The sequence below is a fragment of the Rattus norvegicus genome, chromosome 6 (genome assembly GCF_036323735.1).
Source record: "Rattus norvegicus strain BN/NHsdMcwi chromosome 6, GRCr8, whole genome shotgun sequence".
Lineage (NCBI taxonomy): Eukaryota > Metazoa > Chordata > Mammalia > Rodentia > Muridae > Rattus > Rattus norvegicus.
In genome coordinates, this window is record NC_086024.1 from 114,472,855 (window position 1) to 114,497,135 (window position 24,281).

At 42.0% G+C, this 24,281-nt stretch overlaps 1 protein-coding gene across 51 annotated transcripts in view; it reads left to right on the plus strand.

Annotated features, from left to right (window-relative positions):
- Nrxn3 (neurexin 3) overlaps positions 1-24,281 on the plus strand; it is a 1,631,407-nt gene that overhangs the window by 1,100,188 nt on the left and 506,938 nt on the right. Inside the window, exon 1 of one of the 51 annotated variants that reach the window (XM_039111663.2) lies at positions 4,017-9,647. The exons of 49 other annotated variants lie outside the window; for them this stretch is intronic. In XM_039111663.2, coding sequence (XP_038967591.1) covers positions 9,401-9,647 — 247 coding nt within the window. In that variant the 5' untranslated portion in view covers positions 4,017-9,400. Of the gene's footprint in view, positions 1-4,016; positions 9,648-24,281 lie in introns of those variants that run through there. One more of the 51 variants, XM_008764733.4, reaches the window with a different exon arrangement.

Genomic DNA, 24,281 nt, shown 5'->3' on the forward strand with positions numbered 1-24,281 from the left:
GGTGTTGTTAGTAGGAAAAAAATTGCTATTTAAAATAGAAACAAAAATTGTTAATGTGTCTAGAGCGAACTTGTTCTGTGTTCAATAATAAAAACTAAACTCTCACACATTAATACTTCCTTTATAGAAGGCTAAGATTCCTAACCTTGGTCCATGCTGTTTCAATTAATAAAAAATTTTTTTCTTGAATCGTTGCAGCATCTAGGAATTGGGTTTGATCCTCAATATAAGGCCAATTGATAACATTTAAGCAAATGTAGAAGTAGGAATCAAAGAGAAAGCTCAACAGAAAACTTCAAATTCATAGACTCTCAAAATTGTAAGAGAAGTTATATACCTTACCGCTCACTACAGATTGCTTTCAAACATCTACTGCTTGACCATTCCCTGGGATATCGTAGCCTTACAAGGTCCCATTTCTGATTTTACAACATCTCCAAATTCTGAAATTCTTTTACTGATAAAAGAGATATTTTTATATTTTGGAGCAAACATATAAATATATATGTATGTGAGAACATCTTTCAAACTCGAATTGTATATATCTCATTTGTTTCCCAACTAACATCCACTAACTATTTCCCAATGGTTTTTGGATTGTCCTCTGTTTGAGATAAGAAATATTACTATCTTATATTCACTCATGAGAATACACATTTTCAGAGCTTAAGGAACATATTTAATGTTATGGAGCTAGGTTTAAACAAAAACAGGGAAAAGGAGCCCTTCACTAAATCTAAGATCTAACTGCATTTAATATATAATGTTTCCATGAATCATATAGGCTACCAAGATATAAAGTAACTGATAGCAACAGACTGTTACAAGTATTAACACATGGTGCTGTGGGAAGATAGAAAAGACCAGCTAATTGTGCCTGTCCAGATTGGAAAGTGTGAGTTCTGAAAACATAGATATCATTGATGCTAAAATATTATATCAGTGTTGTCCCATCTATTTTAAAAACAGCCTGTTCTGTCTCCAGTATGAACTATCTTTTCAGTACCCAGCCCCCAGCTTCCTTAAAAGCTCTGAAGTATACTAAATCCTTATTGTCACCAAGTGTGCCTTGCAAATATTTCCAAAGCTTCTCGGGTAGCACTGTACCTTCCATTAGGAGTTTATCCTTGCCATTCCCCCTCAAGGTTTTTCTGTTATATAGACTTAAGTCTATCGAATCAATAGAAACATACCAGTAAACTTGCCCCCCCTCGTGTGTGTGTGTGTGTCTGTGTGTGTGCATGCGCACGCGCGCATGCGTTGTATTGTTTGTTTTGGTAGTATTTGGATTTGAACCTAAGGCTTCATTCGTGAGAGGCAGTCTCTCTAAAACTGAGTGATAACCCCAGATCTTGTATAGATTTAAAAGAAAAAAATCCTTGCAGTTTATTTCAGATCCCTGAATCTCTTAGATCACGTCACAGAGTAGAAACTGAGATATTTCTCAAAATAAATGAAAAATAACAGGATTCATTAATAAGAGGAAAGATGGGTGAGCCATAGCTTGACTCTGTTGCCTCATTGTGGAATTTGTGGAACATCTTTTAGTGCAGCAACCCGGCCATCAGAGATAAAGAATGAGACTCTGCAAGTGTGTTCCCAGTGGTTCCTCCATGTTTCTTTGTACTTTTTCTCTCCTTTCCCTTCCCTTTCCTTGTCTTTGAGAATCCTATGGCATATATAGGATATGCCATAATTCATAGAATAGCTTACTTCTTCATAGAGTGAACATGTTGACTCCTTCCTGAGTTTCTTAGGCATTGACTATTTAGCATACAGGAATGTTTGCCTCTGGGAAGCTGTAGGTATGTGATTCTACCCTACATTACTAATTTCCTTCTTTTATATTTCTCTTTCTGATTTCCATTTATTTTAGGTTAGGTTCATATAGTAAACACTAAGGTATAATTATCTCTTTGAATATATGTTTTCATTGACTCCTAAAATGTCCTTTGTATGTGGATTATTAGTTATTCTTCTGCCAAAGAAACCAGTACAGAGAGTTCAAAATTGCTCAGGGTCAAAACAGTAATGCACAGGATGTCTTCTGATTTTTCTCCTTGTCTGTGAATCCTTCCTGAATCTTCTTCCTTTTGCCAGGATACATTAATTCCATTGGCTAGTGTGGTGTTTTGAATATGCTTGGTCCAGGGAGTTCCGCCATTAGATGTGGCCTTGTTGAAGTGGGTATGTTCTTCTTGAAGGAAGTGCATCACTGTGGTGGTGGATAATCAATCTTCTCCTATTTGCCTTTGGTAAAAGAGCTCCTCCAGTGCTATGCCTTCCTGGAAACTACCATACTTCCCTCCATGATCATGATGGACTGTACCTAAGAACTTGTAAGCCAGCCCCAACTAAATATTGTTCTTCAAAAGAGTTGCACTGGCCATGGTATCTCTTTATAGCAATGGAAATGCTCAATAAGACAGCTAGGATGTGTGGACCCCGAGGGCAGACACTGGGGAAAAACACCCACTGTGGGGTTGCAGAGTAACTCCGCAGTTAACTTGTTACCTTTGCCCCACATTTCCACCTCTGGACTTCTGACCACTGCTGCCCTGGGATGGAAGTCTAGTGAACAAGAATCCCTGTGTGATTTCTCAGAGAGGAAAATGGGAAACACCGAGGAGCTGTCGGCCATGCACCACTGTGCAAGTGTGACAGAAAGGTGAACCAGGGTCTCCACATAACAAGTTGGAAAACCAGTGAACTAGACTATGGGGGGAGGGCGGCAATGGGGGGAGGGTTGGGAGGGGAACACCCATAAGGAAGGGGAGGGGGAGGGGGATGTTTGCCCGGAAACCGGGAAAGGGAATAACACTTGAAATGTATATAAGAAATACTCAAGTTAATAAAAAAAAAAAAAAGACAGCTAGGATGTATATCTGGTTCACACTGTCAATCTCACATTCCCTGTGGGATTTATGGTATGATTCTTCAGGGAAGTTATTAGGTTTTACCCTATTATAACACTTGCTTCAATAGGCCTGAAATCTCTTGCTCATTGGTTCTTTCGTCCTAGTAAGCATAAATGAAACACTCACAGAGTAAAGTAACCGATGTCCTGAAGTAATGGACAGAGGGATGTGGCTTCCTTCTATTCTAAGTAGAGCCTAGTTCAGAGGTTGACTCATCAATATTTAAAATAGACTATTCAATGCTAATGAAATTCTTCATAAAGTCAATAGAAATTAATAAGGCTTTGGAAAGTGTGCCTTTTAGAGGGAAGGCCAATTAATTAGAATTTTTTCTGCACGTGAGAGAAGGCAGTGAGAAAATGAACAAGAAGAGTCTTTGTAGATCCCAAAACCAACTTCAGATCCCCTGAGTCCTTACCTTGCCACAGGAAAACAATTACAAAACAATGTTGGACTTTTGTTACTGGAACTATCTGGTTCCAGTCCAGACTATAATCTCCATTAGCTTAGAGCCGATTTGAAAGACAGATGTAGAAAGAACATGATGGAGTGAATGTCTTTTCTGCCTAGGACAAGTCAGCATTCTGGGAGGACCAGGAGAGAGTTTTCACCTATATTCTGGGGTTGCTGACATTACCCTCTGTAAGATGCGAGTAAACGCCAGGGGAGTGCTAACTGCAGGAATAAGTTTTAAATGTCAGCTAGAGAAAATGAGGATAATAATAGAAGAATCATTATGGTTGTCATAATTGTTGACACTGATCATTTTCAGTATATCAGGTATGGTTGGTAAAAACTTCAAACGCATTAGTTGTTTGAATCTGTAGATAGCTTAATAAGAGTAGTCTTATTTTAAAACAGAGAGACCAACGCAGATACTGAACAAAGATAGTCTCAAAACTTAAACACAGCAGGTAATAATTAGAATTTTAATTCAGGCTGCCAAGCAACATGGCCCAACACAGAAATCTATATGAAGTCTCAAAATGTCTACTAACCTTTTGATTGGGTGACATATCCTATAATATGTAAATGATATCATTCAGTCTTGAGTTGCAGGCTGTAGCTGGGGGGGGGGGGTGCTTACTTCAGCATTTGCAAGGTCCTAATTCTACACAGAAAATAAAGTATTCTGCTGGTTCTTTGTAACAATAATTCCTTTTATTTAATTCCTCAAAAATAGATAGAGATTTTCACAGTGGCAATGATGAGAAGTTTGGATCAGTAACTTCTAGAAGCAGTTTAGTATAATTAACAGGTATATATGCCAGACCTCTAGGAAGAACTTGGCCCTGTCTTTGAGGTAAAGGAAATAATAATCAATTATTCAATAAATGATTACTATTTCATTTGGAATTAGCTAACCAACTTCTTTCATCCTTTTTCTTGAATTGATATATGAAAATTTGAATGCTACAAATAATTCCCAACCCCACTGATCAAACTCAAAAGATTTGGAAAATGTAAAGAGATTTGGCTCAATATCTAAATGCCTGAAATCCTTCCTGTGGCCACAAGGCGGACAGGGGAATAATGATGTTTATAAGACGGATGACTTAAGGAAACAGTCAGAGGAGATCAGGCGTGCTCAGGGGAGTGTGGCCATAGATAAAACATATTCTATTCATGCATCTAATTCTCAACAATGGAAGGTAAAACATACCAGAGCAACCTAGGCATTCTCAGAGGCACACATTTATATAAAGATGCTACGGCCCTCTCTATTTAAATCAAATTCATGTAGGAGTGATATTTAAAAGAAAAAGTTTTCTCTTTTATAATCCCAGAAGGAAAACTTACTTGAAATCGGCCTTTTTGCAGGATGGCTTTCTTAAATAAATGAACAGAAAAAATGAATTATGTGACTATAAATAAATCCCCTGACATAGAATAAAGCAATGTTCGACTGCTTTATGGTGTCACTGGAAGAACCCCTGGATATATTTATAGCCACGTTAACAGTCACCTGTATTTTTTCAGGACTTTTATTTCACTGTGCATTATGAGAGTTTGGTTGGGGGAGGTTGGTGTTTGTGTTTTTCTCTTCCCAAAACTGCCTACTGGAGCTGTGTAGAGACAGCAAGTAAGGATTGCTACTCTTTGTTTTTTTTAAAAAGTGGGTCTTCACTTAATGGCCTGGGTCTTGCAGAATCAGGCTGTGCCAAAGCTTTCTGGTCTTCCTAAGTCTGCAATCACATTAGATGTGCTTGCAGTGGCGAACTTGACAGGTATCTCCTGCTGACAGCGAAGTGGCACGTCAGAGCCTATCCAAGTGAGCGGAGGCTTATGCAGAGATAAAACGCATCGTGAGAGACGATGGACAAGGCAACTTCACATTAGGTTCCTGACACCTGACACATTTAAGTAGAAGTCGGAGGCTTATTTTAGAAGCCAGCAGATTCCTTATATTGCTTGGAAGCTGAGGCGATGAACAAAGCAAGGTAAAGAGTTAAGAGTAAATGCTTTCTTCCCTTCTGTTTGGACTGTCTCCTAAGAAGAGAAGAGAGGAGAAATTAAAAGGGCCAGGGGAGGATTCTGGGATGACAAACTCTGAACCCTAGCTGTTGTTCCTGTGGATGCAGCTACAATAGGAGTTTACACACTGCATACCATTTAGAAATTCGAGATTCTAAAGAGTCCCCTCTGGGTTTCACGAGGGGGATATACACATGGGGGCCAAGATGGATTATTCCTGTGAAATTCTTCTTCTTTAAATCTGTGGGGAGATCATCAATTTCGCACCTGTTTCTTTCCTTTCCTATCTTAAAAGTGGACCCCCATCTTCCTCTGTGTGATGTGCCTGGGGTCCCAATTAAAAGGGCCCAGTAGAGGACAGAACGCAGGTGGGGAAAAGAGCAGCCACGATGGGCAGTGATGATTATTGCTCTGGGATTCTAGATGTAGGAGGTGTTTGGAGCACATCAACTTATCGCCACCGATAAAATTCTCAAACTATGTCGGCCTACTATAAACTGTAAGAGACTAGAAGAATGGGAGTTTGAAAAGACATATAACTAGGAATGTGTTGACTAGAGGGAGTGGTGTGAGACATATGGAAAAATTAATAGTGTATTATATTGCGGAGGGATCTGTAGTTTATCAGGATGGCTGTGGCTTAGCTCTTCGGAGCAGAAGAAGCAATGTTAAGCAGCCTTGGTTTTGTTATCTGATTAGTCCTCTCCTCACTCAACTCTGCCCATAAATGGACTCTCCCTCCCTGGAACTTACAACAGCTTCTGACACTTCGGGAGTAGTTAATAAATAAGTGATAAGAATAAGACCGGGAATGAATAGCTCCAGATGTGATGTCCCAGCAGGGCTTGCAGGTCCCATTCTGCATCAGCAGTTCATTTCCCCTTTATAGCCAAGCAGAGAATAAATTGGAATGTCCATCTAGCCTCCCCTTGCTTCCTTGGGATAAAGCCAAAACAGTTTCCTGTCAGTGCCAACTTGGAAAAGGAGACCATTAGATGGATAAGAGTTCTGCGTATCAACGGTGGAAGGCTTGTCTCTAGGAAATCGATGTCACTAAAGTCAGATAAATGGGCCAGTGAAACTCATGGTATGAGAGCTAATAGATTCTAAGACTCGGTTGGCAATTGGTTCAATGGGTTCATTTATTCGGCAAACGTTTACTGAGCTCCTGATACTTGATACCCATGTGTCCCACGCAGAGGATGCAGCAGAGAGCTGGACAAGGCTCTGCCAGCAGGGAGTGGACCATTTTTCTTTTAAGGATGTAGATCATGAGCAGATGAAGTAACTTCTCAATGCCAACCATGCTGGGAAAGAAACAAATCGGAACAAAGAAGTAGAATAGCCAGTAGGGTGGCAATGCCTAACCTGAGGTGAGACCCAGGAAGACTTTCTAAGGAAACGGCCTGGCAAATGCACCCTCATAATGTTGAGGGAAACCTCCCAGAGAAGAAGGCCCAGCAGGCTTGGGTTGGTATATCTAGGTACATTCAACTGTTGGGAAAAAAATCTGGGGAGCAGACAGAAGTGAATCAAGGATGTCTTGTCGATGGAGCTGTCAATACATCAGAAGCCTGGTCACCTAGGTCTTTTTGAAGTCTGTGTGACAGAGTTAGAGCAAGTTCCAAGTGCAATGGGAATCTCCTGGGGGAACTAAATCAAGAAGCGGCTGATAAGAGTAAGAATTGTCACGAACTCTCAGGGATAATGCTTATTTTTTTTCCTTTTTTTGTAAGGAGCATAAATATATAGCAGGCAATATATGTAAGGATTTTTATTTTAAAATAAAGAAAAGATATATACCACACATGGTGTGTGTGTGTGTGTGTGTGTGTGTGTGCGCGCGTGCGCGCGCGCGCGCGTGTTTGTGTGTAGTATGTAATGTGTCTACTCTTACTTCCTTCAGAATCAAGGTGCGTGAGCAGGGCAGTCACTGCTGGCTCAGTTAGAAAGGACGTGCCTAGGAAGGATACCCTTCTAGTGCGCCTGTGTGCCCACTCAGTGGAGGTAGTAGAAATACTGGATAGAAATACTGGATAGTGTCATTGTTTCCGAAAGGGCTCTGGGCCAGCCCCTCCTAGAGTCACAGATGGCTGTGACAGGAGCTGCACACCCCACCCACTCCTGCACTCCCCCTTTCCAAACCCCTCCCCTCCTACTCCTTGCCACCGCTACTCCCTACTTCTGCGCGCACCCTCTACCCAGATTTAACTAGTACTTTCTGGTACCCAGCACCTGTGAGAATCCACCCGTCAGATCTTCTGGGCAAGTCAGGGACAGATCAGCCACTCCTTTGCTTGGCACACCTTTACTGTGATTTGACTTGAAGGTGCTACTAGCCTCTGGGACCTGAATTCCAAGAGTGAGGTTGAGTGGAAGCCACATCGAAGGACAGACTGGAAGCCACCAAACCCTGCAGAGACTCTGAGCCACCCAACCCCATAACCTTTACTTCTGAGAGCGATGACACGGATTCTATCATCTATCCACTGACCTAGCAGTGGTGTCCAGTGGCTCTTGTTCAGTCTCAGCAGAGATGCGCGCCGAAGAGTGGACGCCCTAAGCGCAGCATAAACAGCCGGGCGCCTACCGCAGGCAGTCCGGTGTGCTTACAGACTCAGGGTTTATTTTGGTTTAGGGACACTTGGGCTGTCGGTGCATGGTGCATTCCAGACAAAACCTTCACCGGCGCCTTGGTCGCCGAGTTCGGGTTTAAGGATCCTGGGAGAGGAACGGGAAGGGAAATCCCGGGGGCCCAGAGCTGAGGAGGCCTGTGGGTCTCCTGCGCGCAAGCATGGCGGGGTGGGACCTAGAGGGGGAGCGAGGTGAGGCGAGAGCTCTGGCTCGTGCGCGGGTGTGTACGAGCAGCCGCGAGCTAGCGTACACTTGAATGGGGAGGGCCGGGATTCCTGAAGGCTCCACCCCTCCCTCCTCCAGAGCCAGCCAGTCCCTCGGCAGAGCACACCGGCTGCACTGATTTGCTCTCCGGAGTGCGCTATTTGCATATGACTTGCCCATTTGTGAATTTGGCTCCCCAACTCCTTGCTTCACTTCACCTGTGCCTCCCCAGTTGCTTGCACTTTGCGGGTGCCGGCTCTCCTCTCGGCCACCTCTGCCACCCGCGGGCCACCTCCTCTAGCGCTCTCCCTGATTGCGCCTGGCCTGCTCCTCTCCACCTCCTGCCACGTTGAGGCTAGCTCAGTGCTGTTTCCTTTCCTCTGGCCCTTCTTGATCCCTTTCTCTGGCTGCTGCTGCTGCTGCGGGGTGCTTTCCAACCTATCGGGAACTCAGGACTTAAGGCGACTGCACCGTGGCGCTCATCCAGGACATTCAGGGTTAACAGCTTCCGCGCCCTTCCACAGAGACTCCCGGGAGCAGGAGAACTCTTCCACCTGCAGCCCCCTTTTGCCTGGCAGTTCTGCATTGCATCGCTCGGAAGTCGAAACAAGAAAGAAAAAAAGAAATGTCCAAAACTCCTTGGATGTTGGGATAAACTAGCGTGAGCCTACTTGGGGTTTTCCTGCTTTGTCTTCTCTCTCGGCTTCCACCTTTCCCCAGTGGCTTTCCAGAGCATGCAGCTAAAACATCGGACTTGAGGTACCAAGAAAGCAGGAAGAAACCTCGCGGGTCCTTCCCTGAAATGTGTGACAAGCCAGGGCTCTCCAGGTCTGCTGTACCTGGGTCGACTCTTGCCTCCTAAATTTCTCTTCCAGGAAAAGAAAAAGAAAGGTTTTGCCTTATCTCTCTCTCTCTTTTTTAATCTTCAGTTTCTTTTTGTAGTTTTTTTTCTTTTTCTTTTCTTTCGTTTCCTTTTTTGTAAAAAAAAAAAAAAAAAAACAAACAAAAAACTGATTCACCATTTCCCCGCAAGCTCTTATTGCTCCCCCCATCCCCAAATTGGACAACACTTCTTCCTGCTATGATGGGCCCCTGGGCATCATGAACTTCATTATTGCTCCCTGGCTGGAATTGAAACTGCCCATCTGTAGTGGTCCAGTGCGTTGACCATGCACCTGAGAATCCACGCAAGACGGAGCCCTCCTCGCCGGCCGGCCTGGACACTTGGGATCTGGTCCCTCTTCTGGGGATGTATCGTCAGCTCTGTGTGGAGTTCTTCTAATGTAGCCTCCTCCTCCTCCTCTTCTTCCTCTCCGGGATCTCACTCTCAGCACGAACACCATTTCCACGGCAGCAAGCACCACTCTGTGCCTATTTCTATCTATCGCTCCCCTGTTTCCCTTCGAGGAGGGCACGGTGGGTCTCTCTGCTCTTTTTCTTTTACTGGGGCATTGCAAATCTTTAACCTACTCTTTCAGGTAGGGTCAAGGATGGGCATAGCAGAATAATTCAATTTAAAATTATGAGATGGCTTGCATGTGCATAAGGGGAAAAATTGTCACTTTCTCTTAAAGGCAAATCCTGTTTGCTCTCAGCCATTCACTTTCCAATAAAAGACTCTCCCTTCCTTGGTGCCCTTGTTCATGGCAGGGCAAACACACTTTCTACCCTTTGCCACCTTCTCCTCCCCCAACGTACTGATGGCAGGCAGCTCTATCAAACAACTCCTAATGATGCTACACGTTGGGAAGTCTTTCGTTCACCTTATGTTCATTCGCCGGTGTTTTCTCTGTTCTTGTTTGGGGGCTGGTTGTGGAGAAATAGGAGACAGCAGGTCCTTTGAGCATCAGCCTGAAGTTAATGGTGAACTGCTATAAAGTTACCTATGTGATAAAAATCTGGGGAGAACAACTGAATCAAAACAGGCAGAAAAACTAGATAACAGCCAGTGAATGCTACATTATTGAATATAGGTTGGAAAGAGTAGTTACCCCTTACCAAACACACATCTAAGACTGCTATTAGTGGGGAAGCAATATGTCAGATAAGGCTAAACCACTTTTTATTTACCCCTGTAAATCATAGCAGCTTGGATTCACCGTGCATGCAAAGGATCTTTCAATTAAAGTCAGCAGGGTTAGTTCACACAAACCATGTAGGATATATTTTGCTTCAAACAATCTTCTTTGCATCATAGCTATTGGAGGAAGAGACCTGTGGTTCATAAAAATATACCCAGCCCTGAGCAGGCTCCCTCTAAAAGGCTGATGTCTGCAGCTAAGGCAGGAGCTGGCTGTAGTAAATCATTCCAAGAAGTGTTTACTATGCATTCCACTCTGATGAGGAGGGGAACAGGAGAAAGCCTAAGCAGCCCTCCAGTGAGCTGTGCTGGGAACCTCTCTAGGGGCCCTGTCATGGCTTGTATTTTGAGGCACGCAGGCTCCATTAGGAAAGTAATTCTTCCCACTGGTTCCTAGCTAGGGGCTCCTGCTCCAAGCTGTCTGTCCTTTTAAGTGGAAACACATTGAAAGAATGCCAGCACATGCTGGTTCTTTCTCTCTTTTCAAATCACATGTGCGGGAACTGTCAAGTAGTTGAGAGCCCGTAAGGCTTGGTAGAAGGGGCTGGTGTGACTGAGAGAATGCCTGAATGCTGGCTTGTAACCTGGTTGCTGTTATACCTGTGACTTCTGTTGGGTCTGCTGTAGACTCTCTCTAAAACAAAACAAAACCAAACCACAGAAGCCCAGGCAAGAGCTACACCAGACACACACACACACACACACACACACACACACACACACACACACACACTGGGGGGTAGGGAGGGAGGGGAAGAGAGAGAGAGAGAGAGAGAGAGAGAGAGAGAGAGAGAGAGAGAGAGAGAATCTCATTAAAATGGAAACTTAACTCCTAAGGAAGAGACAGACTGGGATGGGGGTTGAAATGAGGGAAGCCAGACAGACTATTACTAATAGCCATAATTAAACACAGAAACGCTGAGCGATAATTAGCTAAATTTTGCTAATTAGTGTAAATGATCACCAGGGAGATGAAGATTATGCATTAGTTAGAGGTTAGAGGATAGCCAGGTCTTGCCATTTCTTTTTGTTGTTGTTTAAGATGCAAACAGTTAAAAGCAGTACTAATAAAGTGATGGAATTTGTAGAGCAGAGTACTTGAAGAATTTATAAATTCCACCCCTCCCTTCTAAAAGGGTCGATTCATACACAGGTTAATTTTTTTTTCTTTACCTCATCTATGCAAAGATTGGTGCTTCGGTTTTCTCTAACCCCTTTGACTGGTGTTCATTGTGATTTCTCATTACCTGGCAACTGATAAGATTCAGGTTGATGGATAAGAAGAGAATAAAGAAATGGCTAGAGACTCCTCACAAGCCTTTCACATCCAACTGAACTGCAGGGTGCACCAAACCCCAGGGGTTACCATGGAGAGGATGAGAAAGCTTCTGAATTCTAACTCTTGCCTGTCCTCTTTCAGGGAGTCCCCATCCCACTGACTTGGGACTTCGGGACTGAATAGATTGATACTGAATAGGTAGCCTCCATATTTAATTAATGGTTTTAAGCTGAAAATCAAGGGAAGTAGCAATTAACAATAAGTCCCAACCTTGGCTCTCTTCCTGAGTCCCAGCTGTGAGCAACCCTAGCATTACTTACTAAAACGACCCCGAGACTCCCCAGAGCTTTCCAATAATATTCACCACCCATTCATATTTGAAATACACTGGCTTTCTTCTAGTTCAAGGCCAAGCTTAGGTCAGCATTGTTTTTTAAACATGTTTTAGGTGCAGGTCTTAGGAGACATAGACCCATGCAACCAGGACAGTTGTAAGGAACAGTTTAGCCAATGCTCCCTCCCTTTTTTCCCTGGCATCCTGGCTTAAAAACAAAACCAAAGCCTTGAATCCCAGAACCTTCTTTTGACTCAAGAATGGTTTTAAACCAAACAAAAAAAAGCAAAGCTCACCATTTTTAGTGCTTTGCCTAACTTCCCAAGAGGCCCCAAATCCTCCAAACTCCTGCGAACCAGCAGCCATCCTCTTCCCCCCACCACCCTGCCCTGTAGTGGGATTCTCACTAACACACTTGGAGAAAACAGAAGTCCCCTGAACAGCTGATAGTTTTTACTTATGCTCTTATCCTTGCTTGGAGGTGATCTTTAAAATATTGATTATGCTATAGATTTGTGTGAAGTCTGTATTCCAGGGCAGCAGCCTGGGTGATGCTGAGATCATCAATAAAATTGGAACAGAAAATTTCTGGGGTACTGGGTTACCCCAAATAGTCTCAAGTTAGGGCTTCAAGATGGAATGAGCCCTTTTTAAAAATTGGAATCTCCTATCCTTCTTCTCCTTGCTCAATCTTTTCTTTTAGGGCCCCCATCCCTCTTTCATGTATTCCTCTACCCAGTTGTCACTCAGGTGACAGAGAACAGTTATTATGGGCCAGGCTTTGTCCTAACTATAAGACACAACATAAGCCCGTAAAACATTAGGGAGTTCAGCCTGGCGTGATTCTGTAACTCTGTTGATCACTGTGAAAGACAAGTGCTTCTTCGTTTTACAAACTGTGGAGGAAGGAAGGTAGGGCCCAGACAGGAAATTAAATAATTCCACGTGAAATTTATGTGTCCTTCATAAAATTCATGTTTTCATTCTCCTGTGACTCAAAATACCCCTCCACGTTTATTTTCCCCTCTTATGCTTGTTTTCCACAGTTGTAAAAGTGCTAGGTGGATTAGTTGGGCATGTAAATAGGTACAGTGTATTGGTTTTCATTTCATCAATTTTCATTTCCACACAAATTTTGTTCTTTTCCAAATCACCTTGAACAGATGTGGTAGTGGCCTCACTGGTGACACAGGAACTTGGTGTCTTGAATGAGACTCTGCCACGAGTTCCTTTCAGAATCTAGCCTCTAAAGTTTGTCCAGCATTAAGCTCACTCTGGCCTCATCTGCAAACACATTATGGTTCTCAGCAGCTGCTCTCTAACCACTTTCTCTCTGCCTTCCTTCTTGAGATTGGGAACACTGAATAATTCAGAGTGTTGGTTGACAGATAAAACGATAAGATTTATACGTCTTTGGCCTTGGTGATGAATTAATTAAATTGGTTTCTCCTCTATCCTCAGCATGCATTGTTTTTTTGTCTCTAAAATGTACTGGTAAGTGGTGGGCTTGGAGATTCGCCTGCTCTTGAAAGAGGCTAGGGGAAGAATATATTATCAGAGTATAAATCTTTCCAGACTCTTAATATTATTGCTGCCACCACCAAGTAGGGTAGAGGTGGGGGTGGGCTGCCCTATTACAGCCAGAAGAGATGAGAAATGCCTAACAATTGCCTTTAGGGCTGAGAATAAAAGACTTTCCAACTAATAGTTTGTAAAATCCAGTAGTGAGAACTTTACTCCTCTATATCAAAGTTTTGGAGGTACCATATTCCCTTTTGGACTTTAGAGCTGAATTTATTTCAGAAACTTTGCATCTCGGGGACCCTGGATAGCCTTGAAGAGACACACATCTCTGAAGGTAACCCATGAACTTCCCTCTGGTATTTGTTTCCTTATGGTTCAGCTCTGAAGGATAAGGGTTGAAGATCAGCATGCAAACAGGCTTGGTTTCTGGGGAGCCATCTCTGTGGTTTACAGATGGACATTTCCCTACTGTGTTGCTATCTTGTCTTTTTTCCTTTACTCTGTGTGCATCAGCCCTGGCGTATTTTCTTTTCCTTTTCTCCCCCTTCCCTAAAGACCCATTCAACTACACCCGATGACTTTATCGTATTTTCATCATCTCCTTATGGGACCTATCTCCAAATAGCATCATTCTGAGGTCCTGTTGAGTGGGGCTTCCATATACCCATTTTGAAGACACTGTATTTTTGACATCTCCAGGGTGGGGGCTAGTCGTCAATATACCTGTACCGTTTGTTCAGTGAATTCAGTGACTATGTAAAATCCAGAAGAGACAAGTAAACCCCGGGTGACAATGACAGCAATTTACCAAACCCTAGGATGGTGCCTCAAAAAGAAAAGCCCTATTTGCATAAATGGCGAAAACAAAGACAGCAGGTTTACTCAACTTCTGTTTGCCTTCTTGGCTGAGCTTCTGGGCCTGAGTCCAGATGCTGATGTGCATAGGACTAAGTCTGTCTGACTGCAGACACAGGCTCTGTGGGCATAGGCTAATGTGAATGTTCCAAGGCTTTCTCAGTCAGACCTGTTGCCCTTCCAAGCTGCACTCAGACCTCTCCTCATTTACTTCTTTAAGCACATGTTTGTGCATGCACAAGTAAGTACACACACACACACACACACACATGTGTGCACATGCACACACCACTAGTTCTTCACTTTTCATCTTTAAGTGAGGAAAACATTAACTATATATAAGTAAATATTTTCAGTAACAAAAAGTATTTAAAAGTATCATTTCAATAATTTTCCAGTTGGCTTTTGTATGAAACATATTTCTAAATATAAATATTATAGCAGGCCTACTTTATCAGTCATGATGCTCTAGTGGAATGACTAAGAAAATGTATTGTTCATCAGTAAAGTTGCTGTAAATTTGAAGCAAGGTGCTCAATTCTTTTGGAAAATAATTTCCATGCTTGATTCCTCTCTCTATTCCTCTTTCCCCTGTCTTCCTCCTTCTCTCCCTCCCTACCTTCTCTCCTTCCCCTTCCTTCTCTCCTTTCTTCCTCTTCTTTTAAGCTCCCCAACTTCAGATAATTTCTTTTAAAAGTGAGTCATGAGAGCATGTGCTAATAAGGGTCTCAATGGTAATGGAGTTCAAATGGATGGAGGGGTATTTGGTGTGGGTAGGATCAAGCAAGGATATGGTTTAGAGTTGAATGTATTGTGTCTTAGTCTTTTTGTCTGACCAAGAGGCATGTGTTTTTAAATTTGAATAGTTAATAATATGACTTATCTGTTATAGGCACAAAGTTTCCGAGAAGATAAATTATATGCATGACTCACACAGGTGTCACATTTTATAAGAAATACTATAATGTCAGCACCACCTTCTCTCATGGACCTGAGCTTCCTGGTTGAATGGTTGCTGGTAGGCAGGTTGAAGCTACTATACTCATGCGTTCTCCTTATTTCTCTATGGCAACACTGTTGTCTTCTGACGAACTACTTCATTTGCACACTACTGTTGGGGGAAAATATAGATGAGAGCACCTTCATAAGGATACAGAAATCCAACTGTGATGCAACATACAGCTACCCTTTTGGTAGAGATCCATGTTGGATAGGTTCAAGCCACAGTTAACAAATTAAACAAAACATGTGGAAGCTCAGAGATCTTGGGTAATAAAAATGACGAGGGCTCTGAGAAAGATTCTGAGGCAAAACATTCCTGTGTTGGATATGTATTGGGAAGTAGACTAGAAAATTAACAAACAAACCTGCCCTTTACAGTAGGACATGACTTCTGTCTTTACATCAATTGTCTTCAGATATGGTAAAGGAAACTTATCTTAATGCAATCTGGTTTTTTTTCCTTTGTAATTTTAGAGATGAGGGGTCGTAGAACAGATATGAACACAGCTTGCTGGATGCTTTACAGTCTGTATTTAAAGGTAGAGTTCTTATGGGAAGAACACTGTAGAGTCACTGAATTCATTGCAAGTTTTCCTTCTTGCCCACTCTGTGAACCTGGCAGCCTATTAATAGCTGTTCTTTTAACTTTCCATGAGTATCTTTATCTTTTAATGTTTCCTTCCCTTTCTCCCTATAGTGGGATGCATTGCTACAGTGATTTAATTCTTTAGCTGGAGAAAACATTCCCTTCTGTCTTATTTCCTTCTCACATTATGGGGGCATTCCCTAACTACCACTGGGAGCCAAGCACTCCCAGTGTTGTTTACCTTGTACGCTGAAAGATCTCAGACTTCTGTATCTTTAAGACACACTCCAGTGTGTTGGACCTGTCTGAGTTCCACGGGTACACCATTGTGCTATAGGGCTATTTTCTTAATTGTCAGATAATTTTGCCAAAGCCATCAGCCAGGTTTTCCCTTTCCCCCTCGGAAACAGGCGATGTAAAGAGAAACACACTGTGATAGTAGAAAGCCCCAAGTCCAACTTGACATAGTCGTGGTGAGATAGAAAGAATAAAGGTTTCATTTAAACACACCTTATTAGTACAAAGCAAGGAGTTCCAAGTTGTGTTTAAAACACACCCTTCCGCTGTGTTGAACCACATTAGGGCAGGAGGCAGAGAAACTGAGTTCATAAAGAGCAAACCATTTGATTCTCTTTGCAATTCACACTCTGAGAGAGGCTTGCTTGTGTCCCACACACCTACTCTGTGTCAAAACTTCGAGAGGCTTATGCATGGGGTCATTTAGTTCAAACAAGCCTTCGGAGTTAATATAGTAGGTATTGTTCTACAATTGACATTATTGAGTCCCAGAGAGGGTAAGTGACTTGACTAAAGTAATAGGGTGATAACACCAGACTCAAACCCGATTCTAACCACAGAGCTCTTCTTTGTCTTTCTGTGGCTTTGTGTAGTTCATCATCTCAAGAAACAGAAAGAAACACACACCAAACTCTTTTGTCGGGAACAGAGCACACATGCCATTGAAACCTTCTGAACCTTGAATAGACACATATCCTAAAGTGTCTATGAGTGTGCAATCGGTAATAAATACTCAGATGTGACAGCTTGCCTGAGCCCATTTGAACCTAAGGATGTGGTTAATGCCACAGTGTCCATTCCATATTCTGGGAGATGGATGCTAGCTTATAAAAGAGGCAGTGTGGGGGGGTGAGGGGTACAGACTTCTTCAAAAACACAGAGTCACCTTCTTAGAACTCTGGGGACCTAAAGGCTCAGTACTCCACATGAGCAAAGTAGGGATTCAGCCATGGCTCCCCAGCCAGTGTTAGAAATAGCGAGAAAGTCAGGCAGTATGGATTCAAGTTCACTGCCTTTGTTCCTTCCCAATTCCAATAGATAAGGTCAAGTGCTCCTTCCTCCAAAGTTGCAATTGCCAGCTGTCTCCCACTTCTCTTCTTCTTCTTCTTCTTTTTTCTCCAGCCATCTCTCCTTAGCCAAGTGAAGTTCTACGGGTATGCCTTCTGACAGCTTTGAACTTTCCCGGCCTCATGTCGAAGTAAATCCACCATGAAATCTTTCCAAGACTTGTCTGGCTTTGTGTTCAGAAATAGAGTTTTAGGGCTGTGCTGAAGTTTTACCTACCTTAAGGACCCTGGTGTGAGAAAGAGGTACAACTCAAGGGGCTGTGTACTGGTAGACATCGTACCATTCTGGTTGAGTGTCACTGGCTCTGAAAGGAAAAAGGTAACAACATTTTCCTGGACCTGCCACTACTCCATGTTCAGAAGCTATGACAAGTTACTGGTAAAGGGCGTGTCCTCAGTTCCAATATTTACTTATTCATTTACAAATCATTAGCACTTGTGTACCCAGGAAATCCCTAGAATCCGAACAGCTACATAGTATTTATTCTCATTTTTATTGTTTTGCAATGCTCCTCCTCCCACATTACAACCCCTGTATATACTCTTGAGTAACTTTCCCCCCAAACTATGAATTTCAACTCTTTCTGAAGCAGTCTTTCTGGATTTGAATATAATTACACGCTTTGGGTGCAAATTGTGGTTTTTGCTACACAAGAAACTAATGGAAATGATCTGCCTGTTCCTGTAGTTTACAGATTATATGCTTCAGAACTGGGGCTATATATTTAGGCTGCTTTTCTGTGTGGCACATTAAAATGAAAATGAACTCGGGGTGAGCCACCATGGTTGCTAGGCAGTGGAACAGGTTGATGGAGCGTTGTATTAAACCAAGACAGCATTGCTGTTTTACTTAGTATCTATTTGCCTTTCACTCTTGTCATTGGGTGCTGTCACAGAAAGAAAAGAGGGAGTTGGTTGGGAGGATCTGGTTATCTGTAGAGGTTTATACAAGGAGAAAGAATTCATCACCCCAAGCCTCAGTGTGCAAAGAGCAGTTTAGTAGGATCTGAAATCAGAGCACAGAGGATTCCTGTGATAAAGAGCATATGGGTCTAGGAGCAAGTATATAGCTGGCATCTCAGGGACATGTCACTTGAGCAGGTTAGCAAAGAGGAATGAACTAGCTCCTGCAGAGCGGACCCTGCCTCAGTGGCGAAAGAGGAAAGGACATCACTCTGGTTAGAAATTTTAAGCATGCCTCTGGAGTTCATTTATTATCTAGCCTGAAATTCCAGAGTCCTGTGAACAAATGGTGACAGACAGCAAAGGCTCTGGGGCTATTTTATAATTGATAACTAATAGATGTCTCCCAGTGCTTTGAAATCCTGGCTTTAATAGACCCAAAGCTCTGGGGGAAAAAAAAAAAGATTAGATTCACAGGCAAAGCAGAATACTTAGATTTGGGGAGTTTCAGTAACTCTCGGGTTAGTTGAAGAAGAAGAAGAAGAAGAAGAAGAAGAAGAAGAAGAAGAAGAAGAAGAAGAAGAAGAAGAAGAGGAGGAGGAGGAGGAGGAGGAGGAGGAGGAGGAGGAGGAGGAGGAGGAGGAGGAGGAAGAGGGCTAAAGATTTAACAACAGAGATTATTTTTTATCTTGAGAAAAGAATGGACTTATAGGTTCAATAGGCATGTCCTTCTCTCTCTCTCTCTTTCTCTCTCTCTCTCTCTCTCTCTCTCTCTCTCTCTCTCTCTCTCTCTCTGTGTGTGTGTGTGTGTGTGTGTGCGCGCGCGCGCGCACACGCGCGAATCCTCTTCTCTCTTCACAAACTAGTAATTCCACATTATCAGAAAGACATCTTTGAATATGTCCTTACATTATTTTACACTTCTTAAGTGAATCCAAGAAAGAATTCTGCTTTTATAAGAATGACAATGAACCTATTTTAGTAATCACTAATTATTGGAATACTGTACTGCCTTTTAATGCACTCAGTGTGCCTTACAGTTCCCTAAAGCTTTTAGGTCATTTGATTCTATTTTGAGGGAGGGGCAGTTCTTTTCCTGTTTTCAGGGGGCTGGCAGGGATGATTTTGATAGTTTTCTAAGGCCATTCATACACAGCAGACCCAAGTTGAGTATCCAAAGAATTTGAATCCACACATGTGTTTGAATATTTAAATTTTTCCTTATTGTTATTGGGAGTCAAACCTTCTCAAAGTGGATTTCTTAGAATCCTCAACCACTTTTAGAGGGACCTTCTGATCTTCCCAGGGCAACAATATATTGTGAGAACTGTGCATGCTTTTGTACTTAGTAATCAGAGTTTCCCACTCACCTTGTGTCAAATATTCAACTAGGCACTTTAGCTTTGTTTCTACCTCAAAGTAGGTAACCTTGTCAGGGTGAATTTACAAAGAAATTTTCTTTCAGTTACTAATTTCCAGAATTCCTTCCACTTATTAAGTCCTTGGCCTCTCCTGCCTACCAAACTTTTAGGTCCAATATTTACAAAAATGTCTACCTTGCCCCTGCTTCTGAGAACATCTGATTCCATTTCCTTATATCCACAAGTCTATTACACTGGGGTCAAGTCTTTTCTAAAGAGCCTTTGCAAACCCATCTATTTCCCAGAGTTCTCTGGCAAGTAACAGGTATGTGTTCAATCAAGGATCCAAGTGCCAGGTAAGGGGCATCAAATGACAGGATAGCTCCCAGTGACCATGTCACCTTTTTTAAAAATCCACTATATAGAATACTTTTATGAGGATATATGGTTTCCATAGTTGCCAGAGGCTTATTCTTCAACTTACAATTTGAAGCAAACTGCCAGTTTGTTCTGGATTCCATGATTTTCCCTATAAAATGATAGAATTTGAGTTAATGATGTCCAAGTGACTTCCCGGCCGTCTTTAATGAGTTAGTTCTTCATCTTTGCATCAGGGCTTATGAGCAAAATCCAGATGATCTCCAAACTACATTTTCACTTTATTAGTCCACCTTGCATCTACCTCTATTCTCGATTCATCATATATATATTGTATACGTGGCTGCAGTTCGTTAATTATGAGGGTAAAACTAATGAAATGAATATTTTGAGAATGACAGTGATTTTTTTTCCACTTTAAGCCAGTATGCATGCGTATAGGCACATGTGGGTGAATATGTGAGCTGGAAAAAAAATTAATGTAGCAGCAATGCCTTGACAGCATGCTAATTAGCTCGTGGCCTGGGAATGTACAGACGAGACAGGGGCTATGAGCCTGCTGTGAATTACAGATGCAGAAATGCTTCGGTGTCTACTCCGTTCTGCTCCGATTTCATTGATCAGCCCAGTGTCATCACAGGGTTGTGCCAGCAGGTCAATAATCTGAGAAGGGGACAGCTTTTATATGAAACAAGGATGTAAAACTTAAACTCTGGCCCTCCACAGTCAACTTGTCTCCTTGGAATAATCTTTGTTGTTTTGTTTTTCTTTCCATATCTTTGTCTGTAAAGGGACCTCCACCTGATCCTCTTTCTGCAATTAACTGTCCCTTAGAATTATTATCGCAAAGAACACTCTTTCAGACAATCTTGAGATAGCAAAGGCTTCCTTTTCCTGCCCAAGGTAACATAATAACGGCTACCCTAAAAAATATTCACAGCCGGATCATCAAAGTCCCCATGTCCTGACATGGGTGTGGTCCTACCCCAGGGGCCCTGTGATGCGGGACTCCAATGCATTCTACAACTGCTTTGCAAGTGTGCAATCATCAAATACTAAGCCTGGAAGAGGTCTGTATAGACCTTCACCCATCAAATTATTTTTCATGGGAGGAAGCTAACAGACCAATCACACTTTACAAACCAGAGGCAAGACAGAGCAAGGCAAACATGGATTCTATCCTCAGTCTGCCTGTTGTACTACAGTCTTAGTCCTAGAACTCACCAGTTTTGCTGAGGATTAGGGGTCTGGAGTGGCCTCCAGTGTAACTTGACCAACCAATCTTCACTAAAGGAATAGAGCCAGCATGGAAGCCAAGACACTCTACCCCTCATGCTGATTCCCTTAATGCCACCCCAGAGAAGCTTCCACTTCATACTAGGCTTACCCCTCCTTCCAAGGGTCCCCATTTTACTCTGCCCCATCAGCCTAGGAGAGAAATTCAGTATGCTGCAGTTAAATCAAACTGTTTGATGAGAGCTTTCGAGCCTAATTACATGGAAGGTTTCTTCCAGTGAAAGGAGAGAGGAAAGAGAAAGGGAGAAATTAAATTGAAGTGTAAATCAGTCAAGGGCTCAGATCCTGAGCTTGCTTTCTTTTTAATCAAGAGTAAAATAAGAGGAGAGTTTGAAGGATCATCACAAGACACCATTAACTACCCAAGGAGCTCTTGACTGAAGATGGTTTGTCATGAAAGAAAAAAAAATGTACAATTTGTCCAAAAAAGGAAAAATCTGAAGGTTGTGCGGTATTTAGAAACATAACGCTGAGGGCTAGGACAGTTGGTTTTTCTGTGATGAAAACCTCTTTTATTCTAGATGGCTGCCACATTTCCTCATATACCTCAGGTGCTTAATAAATATTTTAAAGCAGTAAATATGGAACACATAATGGAGGTGCTTGTATTGTTATGTAGGAAAATGTAGCATCTTTTCTCTTCCTTCTTAGACATTAAACCTGAAATGAGCATTCAAAGTTTTTAGTGATTTTCCTTTATGGTCATCATGGACTCAATGAAGCTCCATAACTGATTGCTATTTGTGTAATGTTTTACAGTATGACAGGAAAAAGACAAAAACTCCATTGACATTGCTGCGTCTCACCCCAGCCCTGTGCAGTAGGAGAATAGACGGTAGGACGGTTATTTGGCCCATTTTTAAGCTGATGTAATCAAAAGCCAAGCTGAGATGACTTGACCAAAGTCATCCATGCATTAAATGACAGAGCAGAAATGGATACGCAGCCTGTGTCCACTCAATCTCCCTGAACAGGCAAAATTCTTTCTGTGGAATTTCTGAGAATTCCTGTAGAAGAGGGGTAAAAGATTAGAAGAGAGCAGTGTTCGAAGAAAAAAAAAGCGATGGTCTTTATAATTCATTATAGAATAGTTATAATTAGGAATGCAAGGCATGGTGTAGGCCCTGCAATGGGAATTGAAACATGAACTTTAACCTCAAGTTATTTTTAATGTAGCTACAAATTCCTTAAAGGCAATCTTTGATCTTCCTTTCCTATCCCCACGGATCCTCCCACTCTACCACCTGGAAAGACTCAATATCCCCCATTGCAGACCTCAAGCCTCACTTGCCAAGATATTGCTAATTATTGAGCCTTCCTTCTGAAGCATGAAGCTCTTTATGCTACTCTCCTCTGGGATCCTCTAGGCCTGCAGGATGAGAAACAATCAGATCATGTCCTTTTCCCATCAAGGACAATATCTTGACCTTACTTTTCCTGATCTGTCTTTGTTTATTCATTGAGTGTCTTTGTCCTGTTCCCATTGTATTGTCTTTATGTATTTTCAATTCCTTTCTCTTCATTTCCCACACAGTTGCCCTTTCTGATCAGAATATCAAATAACAAAGCTTATATGTTATCTCTCAGACCCCCCTCTGAATGCCCCTGCTAAAGGTGCCTTTTCAAATCTCTTCCCAGAACACCACCTCTTTTCCTTGTAGCTTGACTATCTCTATGATGTTCCTTGTGTGTGCTTTATTTCCTTCACCATGCTAAAAAAAACTGGGAATGGAGGCCTCATGTGTCTTTTTCATGATTGTATATCCAAAGTCTAGAACATCAACAAATGAAGAGTGAATTTTTATAAGCATAATGTGAATGAAGGATGCATGCCTGTAATATATGGCTCCAACCCAATACTTTAACCTCAGTTTTCACCAGATTCTTTAATGTTCCATGTATTTAGAGTATATTCTTCCCATATGTAGGTCTCTAGGTATTTGTCTCATATTATACTAATGTCTCATATTATAGGTCAACCCTTAGTATCTGACCTACAAAGTTTCTTTTTCTATGCCTCATTTGCATAGCAATTACATGAGCCTCCTAAACTCGTTCTGCACAATTCTTGTCCCATTGTATAACTGTGGCTAATGAGGATATATTAAGAGTTCTAGTATATCTTAGTCATTGTCCTGGGCATCAAATACTCACTGACTCATGAACATGATTCAGGTACTTCCTATAAGAACTTCATGTGTTCACATCTTGGTTGAAGAATATATTCTCTCATTCAGCATTGTGTTTCTATTGTTTATTTATAGTGATTGTTTTATCACTGTCTTCATGGGAAAGAAGGAGTTATTTGTTTCATATTCTGAATGGCAGACAGTTGTTCTTTTATATTGATCTATACATTTAAAGTACTCAATAACAAAATCTGATGAGAGGTTAGCAAGATAAGGTCTGAGAGCAGTTTAATGCATATTGGGTGATGAGCATTAAAGGTATGAACTATGGTAGGGCCAGAGAGGGAAAGATGTCACATTCAATTAGGTCACTTCAAAGTATTTTTGTCATCAGGTTAGAGATATGGCTCAAGTTTAAAAGGTACTTATGGCTCTTGTAGGGGACCTGGATTTGATTCCGGGCACACACGTGGTGGCTCCCTACTGCCTGTGGCCTCAGCTCAGGGGATTTACTTCCCTTTTTGGCCTCTGTAAGCTCCTTCATGCATGTGGTACAAATAAATTTGTTTACTAATACACAGAGTTAAACAAAACCAAGTTTTATATGTACTCTGTGAGCAAGGCAGGCTGTAGTCATTTAGGGAAGTAGTCAGAGATGTTAGAGACTAGTAGCTGAGTTTGCTGAGTGAATATTTAAGGGAACTCTTTGAGGAGAGACAGTAGAGGAAGCAGAGGCCCTTAAGAGAACACCAAATAATAGCTGTAACAGTGACAGCTCTTGATGTTTAAAAACCAGTGCTATGGGCATCCTCAAATTTATTTCAGCCATGCTATCATTTACAGGAGAAGAAAAGTACTGCATCTAAGAAGTTGGGACTTAAAATCTTGTAGGAACTCCAGCTTTTAATAGATGTATATCAGCTTTTGTAGCTTCCTCCCTTCACAAAATTATATTGATA